Raw genomic sequence first — 27,657 nt, 5'->3', positions numbered from 1 at the left:
AAACAGCATGCTGGAAACAGCTAAATTAAACTGAAAACATGACCAAAATGAAAATGTCAATTATTACGTCGGGCCGGGCCAGGGTTCTTTCTCGCTAACTTTTTGAAATAACTATATATTAACGATGTATGGATGATAAACTAAAGAATACTTGTTATAAAATAAATAATTTGGATTAAAAAAAAAGAAGGCACTGTATGGTCATTGCAGAGCCAGAGCGTGCCTATACGCCCTTTTTAATCTTCCCCTCTGCGAGTCCGCAAAACCGCGTCTCTTTATTTATATTTAACAAACTTTTCCAGCGTTATTTCGTTGTGTAAATAAATTTATACTTATCATAAAAATATGTAGTCTATTTAAACATTAAGAAAATGTGCGTTTTCTTTTCTGCCAACTGAGAAGTCGTTATAAAAGACACGCTTTTATGCAGACATCGTCACAAATGTTATTACACAAAACGCGGGTCAGGCTTTAATACCCGCGGACCAGTTCAGGTCGGGCTGGACTTTTTAGGCCCGATTTTACCTCTATCTTAAAGTCTTGATGAGCTTAAATTGGCTGTAGTTACGAAGTCGGGAATGCTCCCTCTGGAAAAAAAACACGATTTGAGCAACATTATGTTTAACAAACTTTTCCAGCGTTATTTCCTTGTGTAAATGCATTTATAATGGTCATAAAAATATGTAGACTATTTAAACATTAAGAAAATGTGCGTTTTTTTCTGCCAACTGAAAATTCGCTACGAAAGACAGTTAAGACATCGGGAACGCTCCCTCTGGAACAAAACGCAATATGACCAACATTGTGACAGCCAATGCCGACCAAAAATGACGTAATATCCGAAACCGATCACCAATGGACTCATTTGAAGTATATGAATGGTGGTCTTTTTTGGTGTTCAGAATCCACAATACTTCTGCCTGCAGGGTTTTCGTTCCACCGACAAACGGACGCATTCCCGATGCAGAGGTGGATGGATTCTCCGTTTTGCCGGTTGTGGTGGTTTGGCACGCACGAGTTGCATTTCGATAGCGCAGTGCATCGTAAAAATTCTATGCGTCATCTTCGTTATGGATTAAAAAAAAAAAAAAAAAAAAAACCTTCACGGATATAATTTAGGTTGCACTGAGATGTTGTTGAAAATTAAGACCACGGTGAAAAAATTCCAGACTTACAACAGCTAATTTAATACTTTTAATACCTTTAATAATGGAAAACTAAATTCAATGCTTTTTTAAATACTTTTAATAACCCGTGGGTACCCGGTCTAAGTCCTGTACCGATAGTGCAACATCAGTACAACACTACTAGTCGCTTCAGAGCTGTCATTGTGTATTCTATGGGTGTACCCAATGAGGTGTCCAGTAACTTAATGCACCCTTTTAATGAGACTAGGGTTACGCGAGCTGTCTGCTACGAAGAAATCGAGGGCCAGACGCGAAAAGGAAATGCAGTGTGCCGCTGTGCATGTGAAGTGATTGCAGAATAAATAGAAGGGGAAATAGAAAACACCATGAGAATAACAAGAGGAAAGTTAACGGTAAAAATGAAGTCCGGCTCATACTGACCATGTCGGGTAAAAGTTATCCTGTCCTTGAAAAATGTCTGTGAAAGTTAGGCCTTTAGATGAGGGTTATAAGACAGTGTCAGTGTTTTAGCTTGGCTTCACCAGAGCCTTACCCTAATTGATTTTTATAGCATTTGGACTGATTTTCCAAGACCCAAAGAATATTGTGTTTTGGTTGGTTTGATCAACATGCAACCTTTTTTTCCCTGACACCACTCATGTGAAGTCAAATCAGTTGATTGCAAACACAAAACGATGCATGACTGCCATCTACTAGTAGTTGAGAGGCAGGAAAACCCGGTTTCAGAACTACAAAGTTACAGTGGAATGGCATCAGACCAGTGTTGTTTTCATTAACGGTGGCGTTAACGAAGATATTTTGTCGACAAACAATTTTTTTCATGACAATGAAAAGACAATGACAAGCTAAAAACGTGTTTTTGGAGACTACCATAACGAGATGAATACCAGATTTTATCTGACGAGATGAGAACGCGATGAAAATGTGCCATGCGCAAGTTCACAATGGGTGATGTTTTCTTATTATATTGTATGTGTAGTTAGCCTGTATTGTAGCAGTGTTTGGTCATGTTACTCATGTGACGTGCTCCACCCCCCTCCCCCCTTACACACACGCTTATTCACCGGTGTCCTCTCCGTCCGCCGTTTAGCAATTGAGTATTTGACTGAAAATTCTATCGATTAATCGAATAATCGGGTAAAACATTTTTTTTTAGGTAAAGAGCATTTAAATATACATTACAAAACAAGACATTTCACCTAAAATTAAACAATTTTCAGACAATCAATGTCTTTATTTTCAATGTACATTATTGAAAACAGCCACAAATTGCATGTCAGATGTGACAAAAAAAAAAAAATCACGGCTTTCGCTCAAAAAACGTCTAGATCTCATAAAAAAAAAAAAAAAAAAAAAAAAAAAAAAAAAAAAAAACGTATTTCTTACCTAAAAATGTCATTACGCTTGATAACACACATCACTTAAAATTTAGGTGTTTTTCCAATTGAATTTCCATTTGTGTCAAGCTACTTTTTAGTTAAGTTTTAAATTAGTCTAAATTGTAAGTCCTGATAGGATTTCGAGTTTTTGCAGTGTTCAAAATAAATGTATGATGCCTGTTGTATTGGAGCACATTAGGCACCAGTGCTACTTGGTATTTTATCCATCAATGACTACCGAGCTAAAATTGACAGTTTTATTATGTTTTTGTTTTACACCCTCATCATTCTACATCGCTGTATTTTTATAGATTAAATAAAGCCTGTATGAAAGACACATTAGCCACGAATCAACAGTAGTCATAATTAATAGAAACCCAGCCCTTCGCAGAGCTAACGTTATGTTAGCAAGGTACAGTAACGTTAATCTTCTTTATTAGCGCTGGGAAGTGCACTGCTTTTAAGATGGCAGCTGTTTACTAACGTCGGCGAGTTTGTCATATCGCATCTAGTTCCATATACATGTGATATCTATGAGACTCATCAGACGCTACCACCTTAGCATCATGCGGGCGTTAAGCCTGAATGATATATCGTTTAAACATCGCTATCTCGATTTGTGTGTGCGCAATAGTCCCATCGCAAGGACATGCGATAGTTTTTTTTTTTTTTAATCCACATACGCCCTGCTTTCTGCTCTGCGCAGAGCCTCAGACGCTCTTTGAACCTCACAGTCACTGCAGCACTTGCTTATTAAAGTTAACGATGCTGGTATCTTTGATCTTGCCAAAGAAGCGGACATCACAGCGCAGCAGCTGTCAATCATCGTTTAACTTGTTAAACAGTTTCTGCAAGGAAGCCGCTTTGGAATGAATGTGTGTGTGTGGAGACGTTTGAGACATATAAATTAAATGCCAGAAGTGATCATGAGGAGTTTGTAATTTCTACATGTCCACCAAGAGTCACAGCTAAGGTAGATAAACAGAAGTATTTAATAAAGCCAAGCATTTTTCTACTACAGTACTTTATTCTTGTTCAAAAATGATTTGGTTGGAAAGTTATGTTTAAAACTGATCATAATTATTACATTTGAAGTGCTTAAAACCATTTATTAATATATATATACATATACACATTTATTAAAATCATATTTTGGGGAAAAAGTGAGAAAAAAACATGCCTTATATGTATCTCTGTCCAATGCTAAATCTGAATAAATACATTGAGCACACACACAAAAAAATAAAAATTTGGGGGGCGGGGTGCGCAACTTCGCGGTTTTTCACTCATTGCGGCGGGTTCTGGTCCCCGTTAACCGCGAAAAACGAGGGATCGCTGTACACTGGTCATTGTGAGTCATCCAAAGTCTTTCCAAACAGCTATTCAAGTCATCTAGTGAAAAAAAAATAATAATAATAATAATATGAATATAATATCGCAAACCCCCCCAAAAATCGCAGCAATAGTTTTTTCCAATATCGTTCAGGCCTAGCGGGCATAGTTTGAAGCAACGTTGGCATAGGTTTTAGCGGCTGTCGGCTGCAGTCAGATATTATTGCTTCCTCCTCTACGCACGTGACGTCGGCGCGTTGTCCCGCATCAAAAGTTGTCTGGGCAAAACATGATGGTCAGACCTGGCAATTTTAAACGATTCCTCGAGGCGAATAAAATTACTTGGATCAAATTTCAAACTCGAGTTACTCGAGTATTCGTTTTAAGTGTAACGTAATTAACTGAAAACAATGTACAGTTTTCCTGCTGAGTGTGTACAGTGATCCCTCGCTACTTCGCGCAATCAGTCCATAGCGGATTTTTTTTCCCCAATTAAAATAAATCCTGAGAGCTCTCCCGATTCAATCACGTAGTCTCTCTCTCTCGCTCCTGCCGCTTTTTCTTGGTCAGGCAGTGTACTGGAGTTGTTTATTAAAGTTAACGATGATTGACAGACTTTCAGATTTAATCTTGCTAGAGACTAATGGAAGCCGAAACATCAAAGCACGTCATGCATCAATCATCGTTTAACTTGTTAAACAGTTGCTGTTGCAACTCCTTGTGTGTAAATGAGCAGCTAGAGCGGATTTGAGTGTACTCACTCAATAAAGCATGAAATAAAGATAAGTCTCTTATATCTTTTTTTGGGGGGTAGCAGGGGGTGGCTTTAACCGCGAAAAACGAGGTATCACTGTATTATCATCATGGGGATGGTAATGTCCTTGTTAATTCTTATGTTTTATTCTGCCAATGTTCATTTAAAATTTTTGGAAACCTTTTGGACTAAAAGTTTTGACTTTTACAGACGTAAACATTTTGAGTCATTGTCGACTAAAATTTGACAAAATTTGAGTTTCCGTTGACCTAAACTAGGTAAAGATGAACACATTTTGAAATGACTAAAATATGAGTAAGACTAATAAGTATTTTCGTCCGGGTTCCAAAAACAACACTGCATCCGACACGCTCTATACTTCACATCACTGAAATAACAGAATTGGCGGATATTAGAGCTGGGAATCTTTGGGCACCTAACGATTTGATTCCGATTACGATTCAGAGGCTCCGATTCCATTATAAAACGATTATTGATGCACCCACCTCCTTTTTTTAAAAAAATGTTTTGTACATTAGTTCCAAAATTGTTCAAAAATACTCTCAGGCTAAACCAAACTACTATTTCAGTATCAAGTTAACATATAACTATATATAAAATATACAAAAATCACAGTAAATAAAAACTCCAGTCCCCATTCTGTATCAGCAGCTTTAAACTACATTCAATTAATTTAATGTTGTGAATCAACCGTTAAAGTTGTTAAATTGCTCCCGTTATTCCATAATTTCCCTTTTGTCTACTTTCGAAATGTGAGTTTAAGTTTAATAGTTTAAAAACTATTTTAAAGATAGATTCAAGTCAATATTTTACCGATTTAGGAGTATTTTAAATAAAAAGTTAATTAGGTTCGCTTGGAAGTTTCGCTACAACAGTCTTGCAGGGAAGTGTACTGCTTTAAGATGGTGGTTCTTTACTAACGCATCTAGCTTTCTGTAGATGTGCTGCTAACGCTACCAGATCTATATTGCATCTAGTCCTATATAACTGATATCTACCGTAACATTATGTGGATGTACTTTGTAGCAGCTGTCGACAGCAGTCAGGTATGTTGTTGTGTTTTTTTTATCCCGTGGCATGAGTTGAGCTAGAGCCGTGAGTGGAGCATTAGCATTACCCGAGGGGCCAGGTAATGAGAAGCATGATGTTTAGCTACTCCCGCTCCATTCCTCATTGCATCCCGAAGACCGCGTGGCGCGCTGAGTGTGTTTTACTTCCGCTTTACTTGGCATATTTCAATAATCGGAATTTGGATGTTTGTGAATCGTTCTCGAATCTTCCACAGCCGAATCGCGAATAATCTAAGAAACGGAAATTTTGCACACCTCTGGCGGATATATATACTCGTCAATGGGAGTGAAAAAGTTCCGAATGATGATGTTTAGGTTAGGTTTATAAATTTGGGTATATGTTCGGACTTTCAAAGTGGTGTTCATACTGAGAATGTGTGGCGAAGCGTTGCTTTCTCTCACCAAGTGACGAGGCCTGCGGTGACGGCCGACCAAGTGACGCAGCGGGACGTCGTTTTTTTGCTGTCCACCTCGCTGTCGCCATCGTCATCCTTGCGGCGGCAGCACAAGCAGCTCAAGTAAACTGCCAGGCAAAGCAGGTTGACGCCCAGCACCACCGCTGCTGTGCAGCTCAGAAACACCAGAGACTGAACAAGACCACAAATCTGGTTAATAATTCAAATGGAAATATAAGTCAGCGTTCTGGTTTTAAAATAGAGGAACACAGCACACTTCAGGTTTCAAATTAGGGTATCAAGGGTTTACACTCTCTGTAACCTCTTCCTTACAAAACAGTAGGAGGGAAAAACCTAACAAAGCTGGTGTTTCCTAAGACTTTTTTTCAGTCGTATTTCTTTCTATGAGATACAGTAATGATCAGTACATAAGACAGTGAGCCGTGATCATCTCCATATCTGAGGGGCTCACAGAAACAAGGCCAACTGCTTACTGGGGGGCTCTCATCTTCTGTGCCAGCATCCCTTGCCTGCAGCTGGCAGGCAGACACCTCCTTGTGCTGCTCTTCATCTCCACTCTTTCAACAAACCCCCACCAACACCCTCCTCTTTCTCATCGTCCCACCTTCTGTGAAAGACGGGACTAAAATAGATCATCCAATGCAAGCAGATGGGTTGAGCACCCCTCCTTCCTTCTTTTTCCTTTCTAGTGCGCCTAACATCTTTTGCTTGCCGAGCCATATGTTCCCATGGCGAGTGTCATGCATCCTGCAAGAGTAGCGAGGGATTAAAACCTCCAAATAGGGAGAATCCGCAGGATTACGGTGAACCAAAACAGAACTCAAAATGCTGAGACTGGTCCCGTTCGTGTCGTAAAAGAGCAAAAGATGGAACTGTGGGATGCTCGTTTGTGCTCCATCTGCCTCATTTCATGGCTTCATCGACCCTTTTGACATTCATCATAAAACAAGCGTACAAAAGGAAGGGAATTAAATGCCTTTTCTGGTATTACGTGAGTCAAATTGACCTTTTGAACAAAACATTGAGGACTTTTGCATGGTTTATTTAACCCTTTTAGGAACAGTGGACCCGACAGAGGACATTGATTCAAAAGTTGATGCCTAAGACCTTTAACTCTTTGTAGACCAAACGACTTTTTTGGTCATTTTTAATCATTTAAGAGCTTCAACTTTTTATCGGGCAAGCGCCTTTTAGTGTATTTTTTTTTTTGTCATTTAAAAAAAAATTAGCAATTATTAAAGTTGTCTGATAATTACTTTTTAACTGATAACTGATATGCTGACATTGTCCAACTCCAAAAATTCGATACCAATATCAAACCAATACCAATTTATGCGGTCATGCATGTGATGTCCTACTTGATTCTTTAATAATGATAAATGTACTAATTTAAAGGTTTTCCAAATAAACATTCTGTGGAAAAATTAGGAGCCAAATTCAACTGAAGTTATAGAAAATAAATATCCCATATAAATAATAATATAAATTGAAATGAGCCAAAATTTCCACAATTAAATAAAAGGAATCGTTCACATTTAAATCAAGTTTACTGTAGTTACCCCAAAGTGCCACTAGGGGGCGACCAAAGCATTGCAAATGCAGACAGGTAATCAAAGGACATGCCAATGCAATGACATTACCCAAGATGCATTTTGCTGGGCCTTTGCACAGATGTTTGTGTTTTATTAATTTTCTATTTTTCTTAGTGGCTATTTCTTTCTGGTAACCCAGTAGTTGCATTGCCTGGCATGGCCAGACTGTTCTCCCTGTATTTTTCAAACACCGTGAGAGGAGCCTGGGACCCAGCTCCATATTGGCCTCTCAAGCCGGAACGAAATAATCCGTGCAATCAGATTCGTTTTTTTGCGTGACGTGTTCTTAACGAGCTACATCCCTCTTGCGCGTCGGAAGTCATCTCCACAACAACGAAGATGGTGAACGATAGAGCAGAGAATATGTTCCAGTCCACGGTAAATTCAGTTTTAAGTTATCAAAAACACATCGAGTCGCTAAAACCAACAGTCTGTCTTGCGCTAGCCATGTTGAATAAACTTCTCCGTTCTCCGCTCTCCTCCTATGTTTATCTCGACGCGCTACAGTTTCTTGTCGCTTTACCAACGTCACGTCTGCCCGTTGCTGATTGGTCCACTCCGCTGTCTGTTTGCTGTGGCTTGCTCCGTCCTGGAAATTTGATCCGCAGAACGGTCGACAGACGCTATCACTGGAACAGCGGTGAGTCTGGAGTTCCAGTAGTAAGCAGTTGTATGCAAGGAGTTTATACTTCAAAAACTTTCAACTATTTATTGTTCATTTAATTTTAACACCATCAATGCAAATGGTCTGCTCACATAACAAATCCCAAGTAGCGAAGGCTAGGTTCATACCGCAGGTCTTAATGCACAAATACGATTTTTTATCGTGTTTTTCCGACTGAAGTCAGGCATTAACTTGACGGGACAAGGACGCATAAAAGTAGACCATTTCAAATCCGGTCTAGGTCACGTTCGTATGTGGTTAAAATCCGGTCTGAGCCACATTTTTCCAGAGTGTAGCTGCGGTCTGAACTGTCAAGTCCCCCAAATCGGAATTCATGCAGCAATTATGTCAGCAAAGAGTGAGAGAGAGTGTGCATGTTAGCGATGGAGCGGTGCATGAGCATTAGCGCCTAGCTTGAACGTGGCTTTTAAGGAAGAGGCGAGCTTGACAGCAGTCATAACAAAATAAAATGGTGGTGAGGGGGTGCTGAGAATGGTTCCCTTTCTGTGCTCCAAATAAAAAAATATTTAAAGATTGCAGACATGGCCAAGAGTCTGGGCAAGCTGTCCGTATACAGTTGTGGTCAAAAGTTTACATACACTTGTGAAGAACATAATGTATTTCTACAACTCTGATTTTTCTCTGATAGAGTGATTGGAACAGATACTTCTTTGTCACGAAAAACATTCATGAAGTTTGGTTCTTTTATGATTTTATTATGGGTAAACAGAAAAAAGTGATCAAATCTGCTGGGTAAAAAATATACATACAGCAGCACTAATATTTGGTAACATGTCCCTTGGCCATTTTCACGTCAATTAGGCGCTTTTGGTAGCCATCCACAAGCTTCTGGCAAGCTTCTGGTTGAATCTTTGAACACTCCTCTTGACAGAATTGGTGTCGTTCAGTTAAATTTGATGGCTTTCTGACATGGACTTGTTTCTTCAGCATTGTCCACAAGTTCTCAATGGGGTTTAAGTCAGGACTTTGGGAAGGCCATTCGAGCCATTCCATTACCACTTTTGATGTGTGTTTGGGGTCATTGTCCTGTTAGAACACCCAACTGCGCCCAAGACCCAATCTTCGGGCTGATGACGTTAGGTCATCTTGAAGAATTTGAAGGTAATCCTCCTTCTTCACTATCCCATTTACTCTCTGTAAAGCACCAGTTCCATTGGCAGCTAAACAGCCCCACAGCATAATACTACCACCTCAAAGGCCTCACCTTTTCTCCTCCAAACATATTGCTGGGCATTGTGGCCAAACAGCTCGATTTTTGTTTCGTCTGACCACAGAACTTTCCTCCAGAAGGTCCTATCTTTGTCCATGTGATCAGCAACAAACTTCAGTCGAGCCTTAAGGTGCCGCTTTTGGAGCAAGGGCTTCTTTCTTGCACGGCAGCCTCACAGTCCATGGAGATGCAAAACACGCTTGACTGTGGACACTGACACCTGTGTTCCAGCAGCTTCTAATTCTCGGCAGATCTGCTTTTTGGTGATTCTCGGTTGAATCTTCACCCTCCTGACCAATTTTCTCTCAGCAGCAGGTGATTGCTTGCGTTTTCTTCCTGATCGTGGCAGTGACAAAACAGTGCCATGCACTTTATACTTACAAACAATTGTTTGCACTGTTGCTCTTGGGACCTGCAGCTGCTTTGAAATGGCTCCAAGTGACTTTCCTGACTTGTTCAAGTCAATGATTCGCTTTTTCAGATCCATGTATGTATATTTTTGACCCAGCAGATTTGATCACTTTTTCTGTTAACCCATAATAAAGTCATAAAAGAACCAAACTTCATGAATGTTTTTTGTGACAAAGAAGTATCTGTTCCAATCACTCTATCGGAGAAAAATCAGAGTTGTAGAAATAACTGGAAACTCAAGAGAGCCATGACATTATGTTCGTCACAAGTGTATGTAAACTTTTAACCACAACTGTATGTGTGCGCCATGCACACACACTGTGTGAATGCTATCCATCCTTATAATGTAAACTTTGAATATAAGACTAAACAGGAATTATTTATGTCTGTTATTTCTGTCCTACATTTTGGAAATTAAAATATGATCACCCTAGAATGACGTTGAGCCAGCATTCATTTTGATGCTTCTGCGCATGGGTGTCAGTTTGCACAGGTCATCTCGGACTGCGAATTAGTGCACATGCTTGACACTTGAACGGGTTAAATGGACAAAGGCAGTATGAACGGTCAAAAAACAGGTATGACAAAAAAAAAAAAAAAAAAATCAGAATTGTGCATTAAGACCTGCGGTATAAACTGTGCCTTAGTTTGGCGACAGCTAATGGTTAACAAGCATACCTGCTGTAGTAAGCTGTGACCAGCTATGTACAAAGGCAGAAGGCTTCAACATTCACATTGAAGGCAACAGGCATTTTGGCCCAAAAACCAATGTCGATATTACCAATATCATTTTAAAATGCTTTAATTGGCAGATATTATCGGCTATCTGATAATATCGAACAACTCTAGCAATTATTATTATTGTACTTATTTATTTTTTCTAATTGTTAGCGCAATCTGATTTTGTAAAGCGCTTTGTTACGGTTGCGACAATAGTGAAAGCCCTATAGCGAGGCAGGGCTAATGTACAGGCAGTCCACAGTGGCCTGGGTCCTCGGCCAATAAAGGGGCTTCTGAGGGCTGCCAAAATATACTCCACAGAAATGAGAAGAATTGGCCATTTGAAATTACACCACAGTAGCAAATTCCCCTTTTGGGGGTCCACCCCATCAGAGCAACCTGCACTTGACACTATTATTAGACTTATTATGAAATGCTTGCCCTTTCAGTCATGTGGCTGCGCCTTACCATGGCAACGTATTTTGTGAAAAGTGAAACTTAAATGTGTGATTTCAAGTTATTTTATGTTTTTTATTTCAACGATTAAATGTTTTTCTACTAAAATATTTTATTGTCTGCCTACTTTATTCTTCTTCTGAGGTTCCCTTATTCTTTACTTATGGCGGAAAACACTCAGGTGACTTGTAGTTCCGCTCTGAGACCCCCAATTTGGCCAAATTTCAAAATTGTCCGATATGCATGTGTGATACATCCTTGGAAAGCTTAAAATCTCAATTTTCTGGGGGAAGAAAAATTTTGAACAGGAGAGCATTTAAAAAAAAAAGTTTTTTAAACAGCAAAACCCTATCTGGAGGTGAGAGCAAGCGAAAGCAGAATTACAGACGCCATGACTTTAACGAGATATTATCACGTACTTACCTTGTTTCGATCCAAAAATTTCATGTAGCATATATCACTGAGTGTCAAGACACCGCTGTGAATGCATACAGCTAGATTTTGGGGGGATTTTATGGGTGAAACATGGTAATATAACAAGGGTCGCGATGCAGAAACCGTAGACATCAAGGAGTGGTCGAGATTTTGGTTTTCACCCCATTAGATGTTTTTTTTTTTTTTTTCCAATTATCTTTGTTTGGGTCGATTATTTATCATCAGAGAAAATGCGACAGTGACAAAAGAATACAATTAAGCGATAGTTATGAGGTAGATATCCGTGCCTTTTTTACAGACACCATTTTTTTCATTGTGATGTCATTTGTTAAAAAGTTTTAAGTATGCGAGTGAATAATTTTTTTAAGTCGATTTTTTTTTAACAAAATATTAGACATCAATTAATGATTCTAAGCTAAAACGACAGACATTTTGAATAATAAATATAATTAATTACCTTTGTTTTATGGCTGGGTTGAAACAAAAGCGGTTGCGCGACGTCTGTAAACGGGGGTTTCCAGGGTAAAATGGACAAATTAAAAATAGTTCAGGGGCTTAATGCGCCATGAATCTGCTATGGCAGCATATAGACATATTGTTCTATCAAACACAACAGTTGTTTTGGCTTAAAATACAGCATATAGAGGAGTGCAAGAGCAGAAACTGCTTTTTCAGTCTTGTCTGTGTTTTCCGCCTTATTCATGTGTGCAAAAAACACACAAAATCTTTGCGATGAGCACAGGTGGAGTGAGGGCCCCAGGGGTTTCTTGCTTGGAGTCCCAAGAGACCTAAGCAACGCGACTAACGCTTAATAAACAAAGCAGGGAGTAGTTCACTGAAGATGTGATTTTAAAAGTATTGCAACCAACTCATAAAATATTACAGGGCTTAGCGACTTTCTTTCGCTCACAACATCCTGGTCTGTTGGTGACATCAGGCCACATCAACCCATGAAACAAACATGAGAGCGAACCGAAAAGATGTTAGGATGGCACAAACGAAACAGTGGTTTGGGAGAAATCCAGGTTAAACACTGAGTGCATTGCCATGGTAACGCGCAGCCCAATGAGTGAAAAGGGGAACCATCAGGGTCTATTTGAATGAAGCAGCATGTGACGGGCCCAATTCAATGGCCGTCTTGTGATTCCCCGCAGCCAAGACGACATGGAGAAAGGAGAGAATGTGGCGGGACGGAAGGGAAGGAATGGAGCTCACTGGATGCCGGGACCCTTTATTGCTGATCCGAACTGTCAAAAGAATACCGGTAGTTGATGGGCTCTTTGTTGTTGGCCAGGAGAAGAAAAAAAAAAACATGCACTCTTTATTTTAGCAGGATAATTCCCAAGTCGCCAGGACTGGGAACGGTCCGCCTTTGCACTTTCTCCACTTTGGTTTCTTTGCACAAATAATGCCCTGTAAATAATGGAGCATCCATGCAAGAGGAAGAGAAGGATGTGCATTTAGAGACACGCACGACCCAACCGTCATCCTGCATCTAACGTTTACTTGCTGAGCAACCCGACCTCCTGTTAACTTCAAAAACATCTTTCACATTTCACTGGCACCGATCAACATTTTTTTCCACTTCCGATCCGATATTTTAATAGATTCCAATACCGATACCATTCCGATACCAGATTTTTATGTACGTTAATAATTACACTGGTTTTAAAAAGTATCTGAACCCTTTGGAATTTCTCACATTTCTGCATAAAATCACCATCAAATGTGCTATGATCTTTGTCAAAATCACACAGATGAAAATACAGTGCTTGCTTTAACTAAAACCACCCAAACATTTATAGGTTTTCGTATTTTAATGAGGTTAGCATGCAAACAAGGACAGGAGGGGGAAAATAAGTGACTGAACCCTCTGCCTAAGGAGACTTAAAGAGCAATTGAAACCAATTTTTACCCAAAATTTTAAGTCAGGTGTGTTCCCAATCACTGATGAGTGGTTTAAAGCTACCCTGTCCACTATAAAATACACACCTGGTAAGAAATGTATTGATGAGAAGCACTGTCTGATGTGCATCATGGCTTGGTCAAAAGAGCTGTCTGAAGACCTTCGATCAAGGATTTTTGGTTTTACAAAGCTGAGAAAGGATAAAAAACGATCTCTAAAAGTCTGGATGTTCATCAATCGGCAGTCAGAGATTGGCACTGTTGCTTCTCTCCTAAGGAGTGGCCGTCCACCAAAGATGACATCAAGAGCAGAATACTCGAAGAGGTAAAAAAAAAAAGAACCCCAGAGTGTCTGCTAAAAACTTACAGAAATCACTGGAACAGTCCAATATCTCTGTGCAGACGTCAACTATAAGTAAAACTATGGACAAGAATGGTGTTCATGGGAAGACTCAACGGAGGAAGCCACTGCTGTCTAAAAAAAAAAAAAAAAAAAAAAAAAAAAAAAAAAAAAAAAAAAAAAAAAAAGCATTGTTGCTCATTTAATGTTCGCAAAAAGGCATTTGGACACTCCACAGACGTTTTGGTCAAATATTTTGTGGACTGATGAAACCAAAGTTGAATTGTTTGGAAGTAACACACAATATTATCTGTGGACGAAAAAAAATGCAACAGCTCACGAATATCAACACTTTATCCCCACCGTGAAGCATGGTGGAGGGAGCATCACGATTTGGGGCTGTTTTGCTTCCTAAGGGCCTGGAAAACTTGCAGTCATTAATGGAAGAATGAATTCAAAAGTTTATCAGGATGTTTTGCAGGAAAACCTGAGGCCGTCTGTCAGACGGTTGAAGCTAAAAAGAGGATTGATGCTACAACAAGACAATGATCCAAAACACAGAAGTAAATCAACGTCAGAATGGTTTCAGGAAAAACAAAATACACATTCTGGAGTGGCCAAGTCAAAGTCCAGACTTGAACCGTATTGAGATGCTGTGGCATGACCTAAAGACAGCGATTCATGCCAGACATCCAAGGAATCTGACTGAAGTACAGCAGTCTCGTGGAGAAGAATGGGCCAAGATTAGTCCTCATCAATGTGCCAGACTGATCTACAACTACAGGAAGAGTCTGGCTGAAGTTATTGCTGCCAAAGGGAGGGGCACAAAATATTAAATGTGATTGTTCACTTACTCCCCCCCCCCCCCTTCTGTCATTGTTTTCATACTATCCTCATTGAAATATGAAAACCTATAAATGTTTGGGTGTTTTTAGTTAAAGCATAGTTTTTTCATCTGTGTGATTTTGACAAAGATCAGATCACATTTGATGGTGATTTTATGCAGAAATGTGAGAAAGTCCAAAAGGTTCAGATACTTTTTCACACCTCTGTAGCTTGCTAGCTTAGATATGTTGGTTTTGAAGTTGAAGAAAATTGCTTTATTATCTCATTCCTAAGGGTTCGGTAAATGCACTTGTGAAAAACGTGGAGTTCGGTACTCGGTACTTATAGCAAGGTTAAGAACCACTGAGTTCGACAAAGGAAGTTGGAAAAGGAATCCGGTTTATTTATATATTTATTACATCAAATGGTTAGGAACATATCAAATTGGAAATACAAAATAAAAAAAAGCATAAAGCGTAAAAATGAAGTATCAAATATTGTGCAATCATCTTAAACACACTGCAGTGTGTATCCAAACAAAAAATTAAATCACTGAAATGTTAACACTATCGTTCATTGGGTTGAACTTATTCTTGCTAATGTAGCAGCAACAAAACGCAAATATTCAAGTATTTGTAAAGTCTTAACATCTAACCCACACTGTAAAGTTTGTATCTGAACAACAACAATTCCAGCCTCTCTGGCTGCAAACAGTGGCACGGAATTTCTAAAGTTTAGCAACTTCTCGGTAATCGCCTCGACTTTTACACAGTCGTGTGGGAGTTTGCCTTGCTTTTCAAACGCCTCCGAAAGGGTTTCCTGGCGGTTGCGGTCATCCTTCTGCCTTGTGGCTAAAATATCCTGGTGCTCCACAATATGGTGCTTTTGTATTCCCTAATTAAGTTCGTTGTATTGAAGCTTGCGGCGTATTACAAACATTGCGCGTTGCAGTTTTGCTTTTTGGTGCTTCCAACGTGAAATATTTACACACCAAGTATATGTTAAAGGAGGTTTAACTGAGTGCTGCTGCTTACTGCCCACCTCTCTGGCTGCAAACTGTGGAATGAACTTCGTGCAGGTATTACTCCACCTGTGATTAAGTCCATTTCACGTTTTGCAGAGCTGGCATTATTTTTAGCAACAGCATGGCAGACACACACTCTAATGGATTGGAAATCTCCGGAGGTTGGATAGGAAATTCTCAATTGGGGAATTGCGTCGGTATCGGAGCCCGATACTGGATCGAATCGGTGGTCCTATCCCTACACTTGTATAGCACCGTTCCACCTTCAAGGCACTCTGACATTATATGCTCATTTACCTACAGATTACACAACATCAGAAGAAACATGGGGTTCTGTATCTTGCTCAAGGAAACTTAAGCGAGGTCCCTAAGGCAGGGAATCAAACCCACAACCTCTGGGTTGGGGAACAACTACTCTACCACTGAGCCATGCACAAATACTTGAAGTAATAATATGCCATTATTAAGGGTGTAACGGTACATGTATTTGTATTGAACCATTTCGCTAAGTGGTGCTCGGTTCGGAACGGTGGCGTACCAAACGTTTCTGACGTAATGTAACCCTTACTTTTCGAGGCTGTGAGTCGATCGGGTTACAGTTTCTTTGTGTAGATTATATTTACTCCCTCTTCTCTACTATAATGAGGACCAACACGGTAGGACAGTATAACCCAGAAACGTCAATGGCGCGACAATATGGCCGCCGCGAGAACGCAGTCAATCAGCCAATGCACACCAGTCACAGTACGGCCGCGTGTTAGATGCGTCCCAGAAGCGGCTCAACACGACGCACGCGAAAAGAACGGCAGAGTTTATTATTTGACGTGAGACGCGGCCCTCCTGCGTCAATACTACTACCGGTAGCTAGGATCGGGCAGAACGGAAGTCACTCGTGTAAAAATACGGTGGATCCGGTCGATTTTCAAACTACTATGCAATCGTAACCCACTTTTTGAGTCCATCAGATCTCTTGAGTGGTAGATCGGGGCACAGTTGACTTGTCTTTGTTGATTTACTGCTGTCTTCTCTGCTATAATAATAACCAACACGGCCCCGTGTTCAATACAAAACCCTCCTACCACAACAAAATAAGTAGGAACTAATGTTCACATAGGAACTAAAGTTATACGACATAAAACATACAATATAACTGAATACATCACATTTGTAAAATATAAACACATAATAAAATAAATAATAGCCAATTTAAATAAAATCAATTGAAAAGAGCTAAAACACCTGTAATTACGGTAAATAATAAGAATTATACACAGATACTGCTTACACAATTAAATTGATTAATTTCTGTGTGGCGCTTTAAGTTGAGAAAATCTACCAATAAAGCTTTTGAAAACCGTTCATAAGAAAAAAAATGATTCATTGAGGCATTTCATTTGTAAAATACATGTTAAAATCTTTGTCTTTGGGATTGCTTTTCTCTTTAGCACAAGACTTCTTTTTTCTTCCTTCTTTCCGAAAGAAAGCTGACCAATACGCGGGGTCTGAAAGGCAAATTGTTGTTGGATTATCTTTAAACACCCGCTACTTTTTGAGCAGAATTCTAGCTTTGTATAGGCTAATGTTCCTATTGTTGAAAGCACAAAGGGGTGTAATAAACAACAAGCACATTTATATTTTGCATTTTCTTACTGTACCAAAAATGAACCGAACCGTGATCTCAAAACCGAGGTACGTACCGAACCGAGATTTTTGTGTACCGTTACACCCCTAGTCATTATTCTTAGAGGTGCACGATAATTATTGGTCCGATAATTATCGGCCAGATAATAGGATTATGACGTCATCCCAATAAATCCAATAACATTATATATTATCGGGCTTATTAATATTAATTTGTGTCGGTGTCGGTGGGTTGGGATGTGTGCATTTGTTTCCACTCCTGTTTTGCCAGTATGTAAAGTTTTAGTACTGTTCTAGAAGCCTTATTTTTCCATCACTGAAAACCTTACTATGGATATTAGTAAATGTTTGCATTTTACAGTGTTATGTTTACAAGTTATTGAGAGGCCTTTTAGTTATTGATAGGCTTGCTGTCCTATAATTGCCAGGTTAAGAAAGTTGTTTCATGGACCACGATGACAAAAGTCTCCTCTCCTCTTGCACCAAATGTTTTATCTGCTCACAAAGCACAATACCTGTTGGGTTTATGTATGTTTTAGTTCTGTGCTCATTGTTCAGGGGAGCACATTGTCAATGATATTGACTGATTGATTGTGATTGACTCAAATTATATTTATTTGGAACAAAATAATATTGCCGCTTTATTTGAAGTCAAAACTGTTCTTGTCTTTGTTTTGTTCATTATAATAATGTTCATGTCACCATGAAAATTCTGTTTAGGTCAAAGGCAAATCTATGCTGAATCCATCACTAGTATTTTTGACCTACAGGTGTTCAAAAACTCAGGTGAATATACATTGAAAAATTATATATATATATTATCGGTTATCATATCAATATCGGCCTTAAGGAGCAGGACGTTGTCGATATCTGTATCGGTTTCAAAAAATGTATTTCGTGCACCCCTAATTCTTTATATTTCCAGAACAGGAAATTATCAATTTGTTACAAGTTTTTCCCCACTTCTTTTTCAAACATATTAAAACAGCATTTTCAGCAACATGTTTGCAGCTTAAAGTGGCTGCAATATGTTTGAACTGAAATAGGAATTTAACAGGAAGAAAGTTTAATGGAGGATCAGTTTGACTCTGGGCATTTCTTTCACAGACAAAATCTCTAGCAATGAGTGGCATAATAATCCCCTTATTTTTCACTTCCTAAACTGGTTGCTCCGATTTACAATGAACTGAAATAATGTCAACAATGTCACAGACATAACAATACCCCACCTCCCAACTTCTTCTGTCACAGTTCCGATGCGGCTATTTCGCTGGATCCACGCGTGACAAGACTGTGACTAACAATTATTGCATTGTGAGTGGGCTGCAACTTCACACATGTACATTGTCAACAAACAAGGCTGACAAATGCATTGTTGGCGTGTGAAATTACCAACCTGCCACAGCTTTACATCAGTGTGTTTTATGTGTGTGCGTCAGTGAGTGGGTGTTAACATACAGTGTGAAGAAAGTACACAAAACATGCAAACTGTAAAATACAGCAAAAATGCCCCATGGGGATATTAAACGCATCATTTCCACTCCCCTGTGTGTCATCATACAGATGATGAATGCAAAATGGACAAGTGTGCTGCCTTGAATAGCATAATAAATCAAAGAAGATTATAAAAATACTAGAGATTCCTGATCCAACTCGGGCCGATCTGGCCACTTTTCAGAGGATCGAAATCGGGTGAAAAGGATGTTTTTTTTTTTTTTTTTTTTTTTTTTAAATATATACAGTGATCCTTCGCTACTTCACCCTTCAAACTTCACGCCCTCTGTCAATCTCAGATTTTTTTTCCAATTAAAAAAAAAAAAAAGATGAGGTGTCCCGAGTAGATCGTGGGGTCTCAATCTCGCTCCCTCCCTCCCTCTCCCTGCTCTTTATTCGTCAGTTCGTGCACTGGAGTTGCTTGTTAAAGTTAACGATGTTGACAAATGTTTGGGTTTGATCTCACCAGAGCCGTAGACTTCAAAGCGCCAGATGTGTCAATCATCGTTTAACTTGTTAAACAGTTGATGTGGCAACTCATTGTGTGTAAGGGAGCCGTTTGAGTGGACTCATTCAATGAAGCATTTAATAAAGCCAAGCATTTTTCTACCACAGTAGTTTATTCTTGTTTAAAAATAATTGAGTGGGACAGAAAAATGTTTAAAACATATCATAATTATTAGATTTGTAGTGCTTAAAAACCATTTATTAAAATACATCTACAGTGTATCTGAAATTATTCTTTTTAAACTAAGTGAAAAAAGGGGAAAAAAACATGTCGTCAATTATAGTTATTTGAAAAAAAATAATATGGGCACTTTATTTTATGTCAAAACTGTTCTTGTGTTTGTTTTGTTCATTATAATAATGTTCATGTCATCAGGAAAATTCTGGTTAGGTCAAAGGCAAATGTATGTTGAATCCACCACTAGTATTTTTGACCTACAGCTGTTCATAAACTCAGGTGAATATACATAGAAATATTATGGGGCAAATAAGTATTTAGTCAACCACCAATTGTGCAAATTCTCCTACTTGAAAAGATTAGAGAGGTCTGTTATTGTCAACATGGTAAACCTCAACCATGAGAGACAGAATGTGGAGAGAAAAAAAAAAAAAAACAACTGAAAATCACATTGTTTGATTTTCAAATAATTTATTTCCAAATTAGAGTGGAAAAAAAGTATTTGGTCACCTACAAACTAGCAAGATTTCTGGCTGTCAAAGATCTATCTAATCTAACTTCTTCTAACGAGGTCTCACGAGGCTCCACTCGTTACCTGTATTAATGGCAACTGTTTTAACTCATTATCGGTATAAAAGACACCTGTCCACAACCTCAGTCAGTCACACTCCAAACTCCACTATGGCCAACACCAAAGAGCTGTCGAAGGACATCAGAGACAAAATTGGAGACCTACACCAGGCTGGGAAGACCGAATCTGCAATAGGTAAAACGCTTGGTGTAAAGATATCAACTGTGGGAGCAATTATTAAAAAATTGGAAGACATACAAGACCACTGATAATCTCCCTCGATCTGGGGCTCCATGGAAGTTCTCACTCCATGGTGTCAAAATGATAACAAGAACGGTGAGCAAAAATCCCAGAACCACACGGCGGGACCTAGTGATGAGTGATGACCAACAGAGAGCTGGGATCACAGTAACAAAGGCTACTATCAGTAACACAATGCACCACCAGGGACTCAAATCCTGAACTGCCAGACGTGTCCCCCTGCTGAAGCCAGTACACGTCCAGGCCCGTCTGCGGTTCGCTAGAGAGCATTGGATGATCCAGAAGAGGACTGGAAGAATGTGTTATGGTCAGATGAAACCAAAATAGAACTTTTTGGTAGAAACACAGGTTCTCGTGTATGGAGGAGAAAGAATACTGAATTCCACCCGAAGAACACCATACCCACTCTGAAGCATGGGGGTGGAAACATCATGCTTTGCAGCTGTTTTTCTGCAAAGGGACCAGGACGACTTATATGTGTAAAGGAAAGAATGAATGGGACCATGTATCAACAGATTTTGAGTGAAAATCTCCTTCCATCAGCAAGGGCATTGAAGATGAGACGTGGCTGGGTCTTTCAGCATGACAATGATCCCAAACACACAGCCAGGGCAACAAAGGAGTGACTTCGTAAGAAGGATTTCAAGGTCCTGGAGTGGCCTAGCCAGTCTCCAGATCTCAACCCCATAGAAAATCTGTGGAGGGAGTTGAAAGTCTGTGTTGCCCAACGACAGCCCCAAAACATCACTGCTCTAGAGGAGATCTGCATGGAGGAATGGGCCAAAATACCAGTCACAGTGTATGAAAAGCTTGTGAAGAGTTACAGAAAACATTTGGCCTCCGTTATTGCAGACAAAGGGTACATAACAAAGTATTGAGATGAACTTTTGTTATTGACCAAATACTTATTTTCCACCGTGATTTGCAAATAAATTCTTTAAAAATCAAACAATGTGATTTTCTGTTTTTTTTTTTCCACATTCTGTCTCTCATGGTTGAGGTTTAGCCATGTTGACAATTACAGGCCTCTCTAATATTTTTAAGTGGAAGAACTTGCACAATTAGTAGTTGACTAAATACTTATTTGCCCCACTGTATATACAAGTATATTATCGGTTATCATATTGGTATCGGACTTAAGGAGCAGAAGATTATCGGTATCGGTTTTAAAAAATGGATATCGTGCACCCCTAATATTTCAAAGTGAATGTAGAAGCTTTCTGCCTTTGTACAAGGGCTGGCCACAGCTTAGCTCAGCCGTCATGGCTAATGACCATTAGATGCCTCCAAACTAAGATGCTTGGGATTGGTTATGTGAGCAGACTACTTGCGTTCATGGTGCAAAAATTAAATGAACAATAAATTATTTAAAAATAATGAATATGTAAGTTCACGACCGCAATATAGGTATCGTTTTGATATCTGTATCAGATTTTTGGAGTGGACACTATCGGGATATCGGTTAAAAATTCATTATCAGACAATTCTAATTGCAACATTCTTATTAACAAATAAGTCCTTCTTTCTTTCCTGCTTGCCACTGACAACCTTAGACATCCAATTCATTCAAATTGGGAGGATTGGCTTTGAATGCTCATCTTTTAGTGCAAATTTGCCATTCCCAGTCAAAATGGATTGGGCATCAAGCATGGTCAATGGCAACCAATGACTTAACACACTTTTGTGGCAACCTGTTGATTTCTTTATTAAAAAGCTCCACCTTTTCAAATCGATTTATCAATTCTTAGCGGGAGCCTATCGATAACTCATTGGAATACAAAGTATCAAGACATATAACCATATCGATTTATCGTCACACCCCTAGCCATACCATTGGCTTATACTCTCTGGTAGTTATAGTCAGAGGATGAAATGTATGACCTAATGCTCGGTAGAAATATATATTTCCCACACGAGCAGTGATTATAACTAATACATAAGCACAGCATTGCAGAGACACTCCATCTGCTATGTCGCATACGTCGTCTGTGAGTGGAATAACATTAGCGTAGAAGAGTAACTTAGCAGGTGTGGACAGTGACACTCCTTGGAAGTGACAGGAGCTAAACGGGTAACGGGTCATGCGCCATGCACAGCTGGGGAATTTCCCTGCCCTTTTTTTTTTTTTAGAAAGGGAAATTCCTCAAATTCTATTCTAGGCATTTGCTAGATTTGACAGTTGACTGTCCTACAAGTGTCAGACATGCCCTTTCGCCAATTTTAAATGGCAACATCGGTAGTGACAGGTGACCCACAAACTATTTCACTTACGGTTTGAAGTAAGGATTAAGGTTTCAAACAAGAGTTAGTTTCGAGTCACATTTAAGGTTTTAGGAGATGAGGTTTCAAACTGAAGTTCTAAGAAAGGGTAGGGTTTTAAATTTAGAGATTCAAGGCTGGGTTATAATTCTACAGATCAGGTGATTCAGATTAGGATTTCAAGTAGTATTATATCAACCCCAATTTTTGGTTCTTGATACAGATACTTCTGAAATTGTAAAAGGGTAACAGGCACTCTTTATTTTTTACGGTGGCGTGGGTAGCTAGCAGCCATCTTTGGTAGGGTAAACGGCAGTTGCAAAGATCTCTAAAGTCCCTTTCACACATACCTGAACACCGTAGACCTTGTGTGTGAAAGCAATTTCCCGGGATGACTGACACGGAGATAACGCGGACGTTTAAAGGGTCGCGTCTTAGTATAATGTCTGGGACTTTCACGGACGAGACGTGTGAAAGCATGCGTTTGATTCCCGGGTCACAGCACGATGGCTGATGACGTAAATATCATGGCGGGGCGATCGTCATTTCCTCTTTCTTCGCAGTGAGACGATAAGCAGTAAACATAACAATTATCAACATGGCAAACTGGAAATTGCTAAATTAAACTGAAAACATAACAAAATTAAATTGCTACTGGATTGTAAAGCCGAGGAAGAGAGTCAATCGTCCATCTTTGGAAATGTGTGGTTTATTTTGTTGCCAATGTTAGGGTCTGTAACTGCAGAAACAAGGTTGTACCTCAAAGCAGAAAACATCCGAGGGATGCGTTCAAGGGTTTATGAAATACAGTGGGGAAAACAAGTATTTGATACACTGCTGATTTTGCTGGTTTTCCCACTTGCAAGCCATGTAGAGGTCTGTAATTTGTATCATATGTTCTCTTCAACTGTGAGGGACGGAATCTAATACATAAATCCAGAAAATCACATTGTATAATTTTCAAATAATAAATTTGTATTTAACTGCATGAAATAAGTATTTGATACATTACCAACCAGTAAATCTTTTGGCTCTAAGTTCTTTTTTAAGAACCCCTCCTGTTCTCCACTCATTACCGGAAGTAACTACACCTGTTTGAACTTGTCACCTGTATAAAAGACACCTGTTCACATGCTCAAACAAACAAACTCCAACCTCTCCACAATGGCCAAGACCAAAGAGCTGTGTAAGGACATCAGGGATAAAATAATAGACCTGCACAAGGCTGGGATGGGCTACAGGAAAATAAGCAAGCAGCTTGGTGAGAAGGTAACAACTGTTGGAGCGATTATTAGAAAATGGAAGAAGTTCAAGTTGACGGTCAATCTGCCTCGTTCTGGGGCTCCATGCAAGATCTCACCTCGTGGGGCATCACTGATCATGAGGAAGGTGAGGGGTCAGCCCAGAACTACACGGCAGGACCTGGTCAATGACCTGAAGAGAGCTGGAACCACAGTCTCGAAGAAAACCATCGGAAACACATTACGCCGTCATGGATTAAAATCCTACAGCGCACGCAAGGTCCCGCTGCTGAAGCCAGTGCATGTCCAGACACGTCTGAAGTTTGCCACTGACGATCTGGATGATCCAGAAGAACAATGGGAGAAGGACATGTGGTCGGATGAGACCAAAATTGAACTTTTTGGTCTAAACTCGGCTCGTCGTGTTTGGAGGAAAAAGAAGGATGAGTACAACCCCAAGAACACCATCCCAACCGTGAAACATGGAGGAGGAAACATCATTTTTTGGGGGCTGCTTCTCTGCCAAGGGTACAGGACGACTGCACCGTATTGAGGGGAGGTGGGATGGGGCTATATATCGCCAGATCTTGGCTGACAACCTCCTTCCTTCAGTGAGAGCCCTGAAGATGGGTCGTGGCTGGGTCTTCCAGCATGACAACGACCCAAAGCACACAGCCAAGGCAACTAAAGAGTGGCTCCGTAAGAAGCATCTTAAAGTCCTGGAGTGGCCTAGCCAGTCACTAGATCTGAACCCGATAGAAAATCTATGGGAGGGAGCTGAAAGTCCGTGCTGCCCGGCAGCAGCCCCGAAACCTGAAGGCTCTGGAGAAGATCTGCATGGAGGAGTGGGCCAAAATCCCTGCTGCAGTGTGTGCAAACCTTGTCGAGGACTACAGGAAACGTTTGGTATCTGTAATAGCAAACAAAGGTTTCTATACCAAATGTTAAGTTCGATTTTTGTGATGTATCAAATACTTATTTCATGCAATTAAATGCAAATTTATTATTTAAAAATCTTACAACGTGATTTTCTGGATTTTTGTATTAGATTCAGTCCCTCACAGTTGAAGAGAACTTATGATACAAATTACAGACCTCTACGTGCTTTGCAAGTGGGAAAACCAGCAAAATCGGCAGTGTATCAATAACTTGTTCTCCCCACTGTACAAACAGAAATACATGCAATCGCGGAGAAGGGGGAATAACGCAATGGGTCTGTAACAGTAGGTCAACAGGGATAAAAAATACTACGGTAGGCAGAGAGCCAATAAGACACCAAAACAAATACACTCAAATAACAGCACGATGTAGGGGATTTCAAAACGAGGGCGGCAGACGAACAAGCTTGCAAATGCACGAAATTTGAGGTTTCAATGTGTCTAATGGCACCCAGCAAGTTAATATCTCGGCACCCTTCTCTTGGATCGCCTGGGCTTAAATACAGTCTTGATGAGCCTGAACTGGCTGCAGGTACGACCCGCGTCATTCCCAGGATATCCCTCCATGTGTGAAAGCAATGACGCGAGTAAATCCCGCGTCACACTACACGGGAATTAACCGGGATATGTGTGTGAAAGGGGCTTAAGAGTACATATTCCTTAGTACCTGCCAGTGGTGGAATGTAACAAAGTATAAGTACTTCGTTACTGAAGTACATTTTGTGTATCTGTACTTCAGTTGAGTACAAATATAAAGTGGTACTTTTTACTTCACTACATGTTACAGCACGTTTCTGTACTTTTCACTCCAATACTTTTCAAATTGTTGCCTGCGTTACATGTTACTTTTGTTTGTATGTTTTCTTTATCATTGTGAACTGACAGTTTCATTTTCATGCCTCCGTTCGCAATCGATAAGTCCGGTGCAACTATACTGTCATTGAACACTAGAGGCAGCAACACGAGTACAAGCAAGATTAGGCAGGTGAACATGCAATTTTCTTCTTTGTTTACACATGGAAGCGGCTAATTTTTGTAACTGACTAGCCTCATAGTTTACTTTTAACCAAGAATCGAGACTGTTTTACGCCATATCTATAAAGAATTCGGGGATTTAAGCATTTTTTCACAATAATTTTCACCAGAAAAGCTCTGTTTTCGCCAGGTGGCTGCTAGCCTCATTCGCTAACAGAGTAGCATCGTACTTCGACAATATGCGTAAAATAAACGCTAACTGCACGGTTTCTTTGCTTTTTACAAAGAATCGAGACTGTTTTACATCCATATCTTTGAAGAATTCGGGGATTTCAGCATTTATTCCCAAGAATTTTTGCCAAAAAAGCTCTGTTTACGCCAGGCGGCCACTAACCTCATTCGCTAACAGTATATAGTGTATAATGATTCTAAAGGGCTTTTCTATTCTATGATAAATTGTGACTGTATATAGAATTTATTAATAATCTATTTACATATTATTTATAATCGATTCTGCATGTTTTCCTGAAGTATTAAGTTTCTGATGTTAAATTGAGTGATTTATTAGCTGTTGAAAACTTGCAGTAAATTAAAAAAAAAATGAATTTGATATTTTGGTTAAAAACTTATATGTTAAATATTGCAATTAATCCTGAAAATATAGGTGATTATCTCATATCATTTGGTGATTTTTGTGCATCTAGTGTAAAATTTGAGACTTTTATAGCCATTTTAAGTTGTGTTATACTTATATTAAAAAAATAATCGGGATTTTATAAGAGAACGACTTTGAATTTTTTGATGCTCCTGCTCATGGAGACTCATATATGGCTAAGGTAGGTGCCTGCTTTGGTTTTAGGTCGGTAGCAGCTTTGGTTTTGAAAATATTTGAAGTTGAAGATTTTGAAAATAGGCATCTACGAATCGGCCCTGTTTCCTGTGTCATGTCAATAGGTTATGAAGTCTATGGTTTAGGATAGAGGTAAGGTTTCAAAAATGGGTTGTGAGAAAGGGCTAGGATTTCAATTCAAGCATTCAAAGCCAAGGTTAGTGGTGGTATGTGGTGCGCACTAGAAACTATCTGGTGCGCACCACATAGTATGCAAGAAAGTTTTGACGTGCTAAAAAAGATAATACCGGATTTAGTTCAATCTTGGACTCAACTATGAAGATATTACCGCATTACTTGCACATTGTCACCTTTACATTGTCTCTGAACACACTAGAAACAATCTGGTGTGGACCAGATAGTTTCTAGTGCACACCACATACAATCTGGTGTGCACCAGACTGTTTAAATTTATTTTATTTCTGTTGATGTCCCTTTAGAAGCTCCGTATTAAGCCACTTAGCAGGACGAGTAATTTTATTACTTGAGACATTGCCGATAGATTTTATGAAGGTTTAATTTTAATGTCCATGATTTCCTAAGGGATTTGCCCATTTCCCATCGATATCTTGTCTGGAAAGTGCCGTATGACATCATTGAGGAACTGCTTGCAGGACACAATAGACATCAACCTTCTACTGCTAGTGAGTGACAAATGCACTCACTGCCATCATAATTACTAGAATACCCATCCTCCTATATTCACCCCCACATCACCACCCTTCCTCCAATCGTCAGTCCCACCCCTCGTCATCTTCTGTGATGTGCGGCTAGATGCCTCAGGGAGGAGGGACGGTACTGGGGTCTTTTTCCGTCACAGTGCGCTCCACTGGTCCTCGTTCGCAGCTGGGATGCCATTAGGTCCCAGTGACCCAGGCACGCTTGAGTAGTGGGGGAGGAAGGAAGTAGAAGAAAGGAAGTGGGAGCGTCATCGCAACAAATTAACTTTAAGTGAAATTTCAGGCTTTTTATTCAACTAT

General features: G+C 39.6%; 1 protein-coding gene across 6 annotated transcripts in view; it reads right to left on the bottom strand.

Annotated features, from left to right (window-relative positions):
• ttyh2 (tweety family member 2) overlaps window positions 1-27,657 on the bottom strand; it is a 110,832-nt gene that overhangs the window by 75,196 nt on the left and 7,979 nt on the right. For 5 of the 6 annotated variants that reach the window (XM_057826001.1, XM_057826002.1, XM_057826003.1 and 2 more), the window contains exon 2: window positions 6,107-6,291. The exons of the other annotated variant lie outside the window; for it this stretch is intronic. In XM_057826001.1, the coding sequence (XP_057681984.1) occupies window positions 6,107-6,291 (185 nt within the window). The remainder of the gene's footprint in view (window positions 1-6,106; window positions 6,292-27,657) is intronic. 6 annotated transcript variants of the gene reach the window in all.

Source organism: Corythoichthys intestinalis, chromosome 21 (genome assembly GCF_030265065.1).
Source record: "Corythoichthys intestinalis isolate RoL2023-P3 chromosome 21, ASM3026506v1, whole genome shotgun sequence".
Classification (NCBI taxonomy): domain Eukaryota; kingdom Metazoa; phylum Chordata; class Actinopteri; order Syngnathiformes; family Syngnathidae; genus Corythoichthys; species Corythoichthys intestinalis.
The sequence above is the reverse complement of the archived record's forward strand: the minus strand, read 5'-3'. Positions and strand labels throughout refer to the sequence as shown.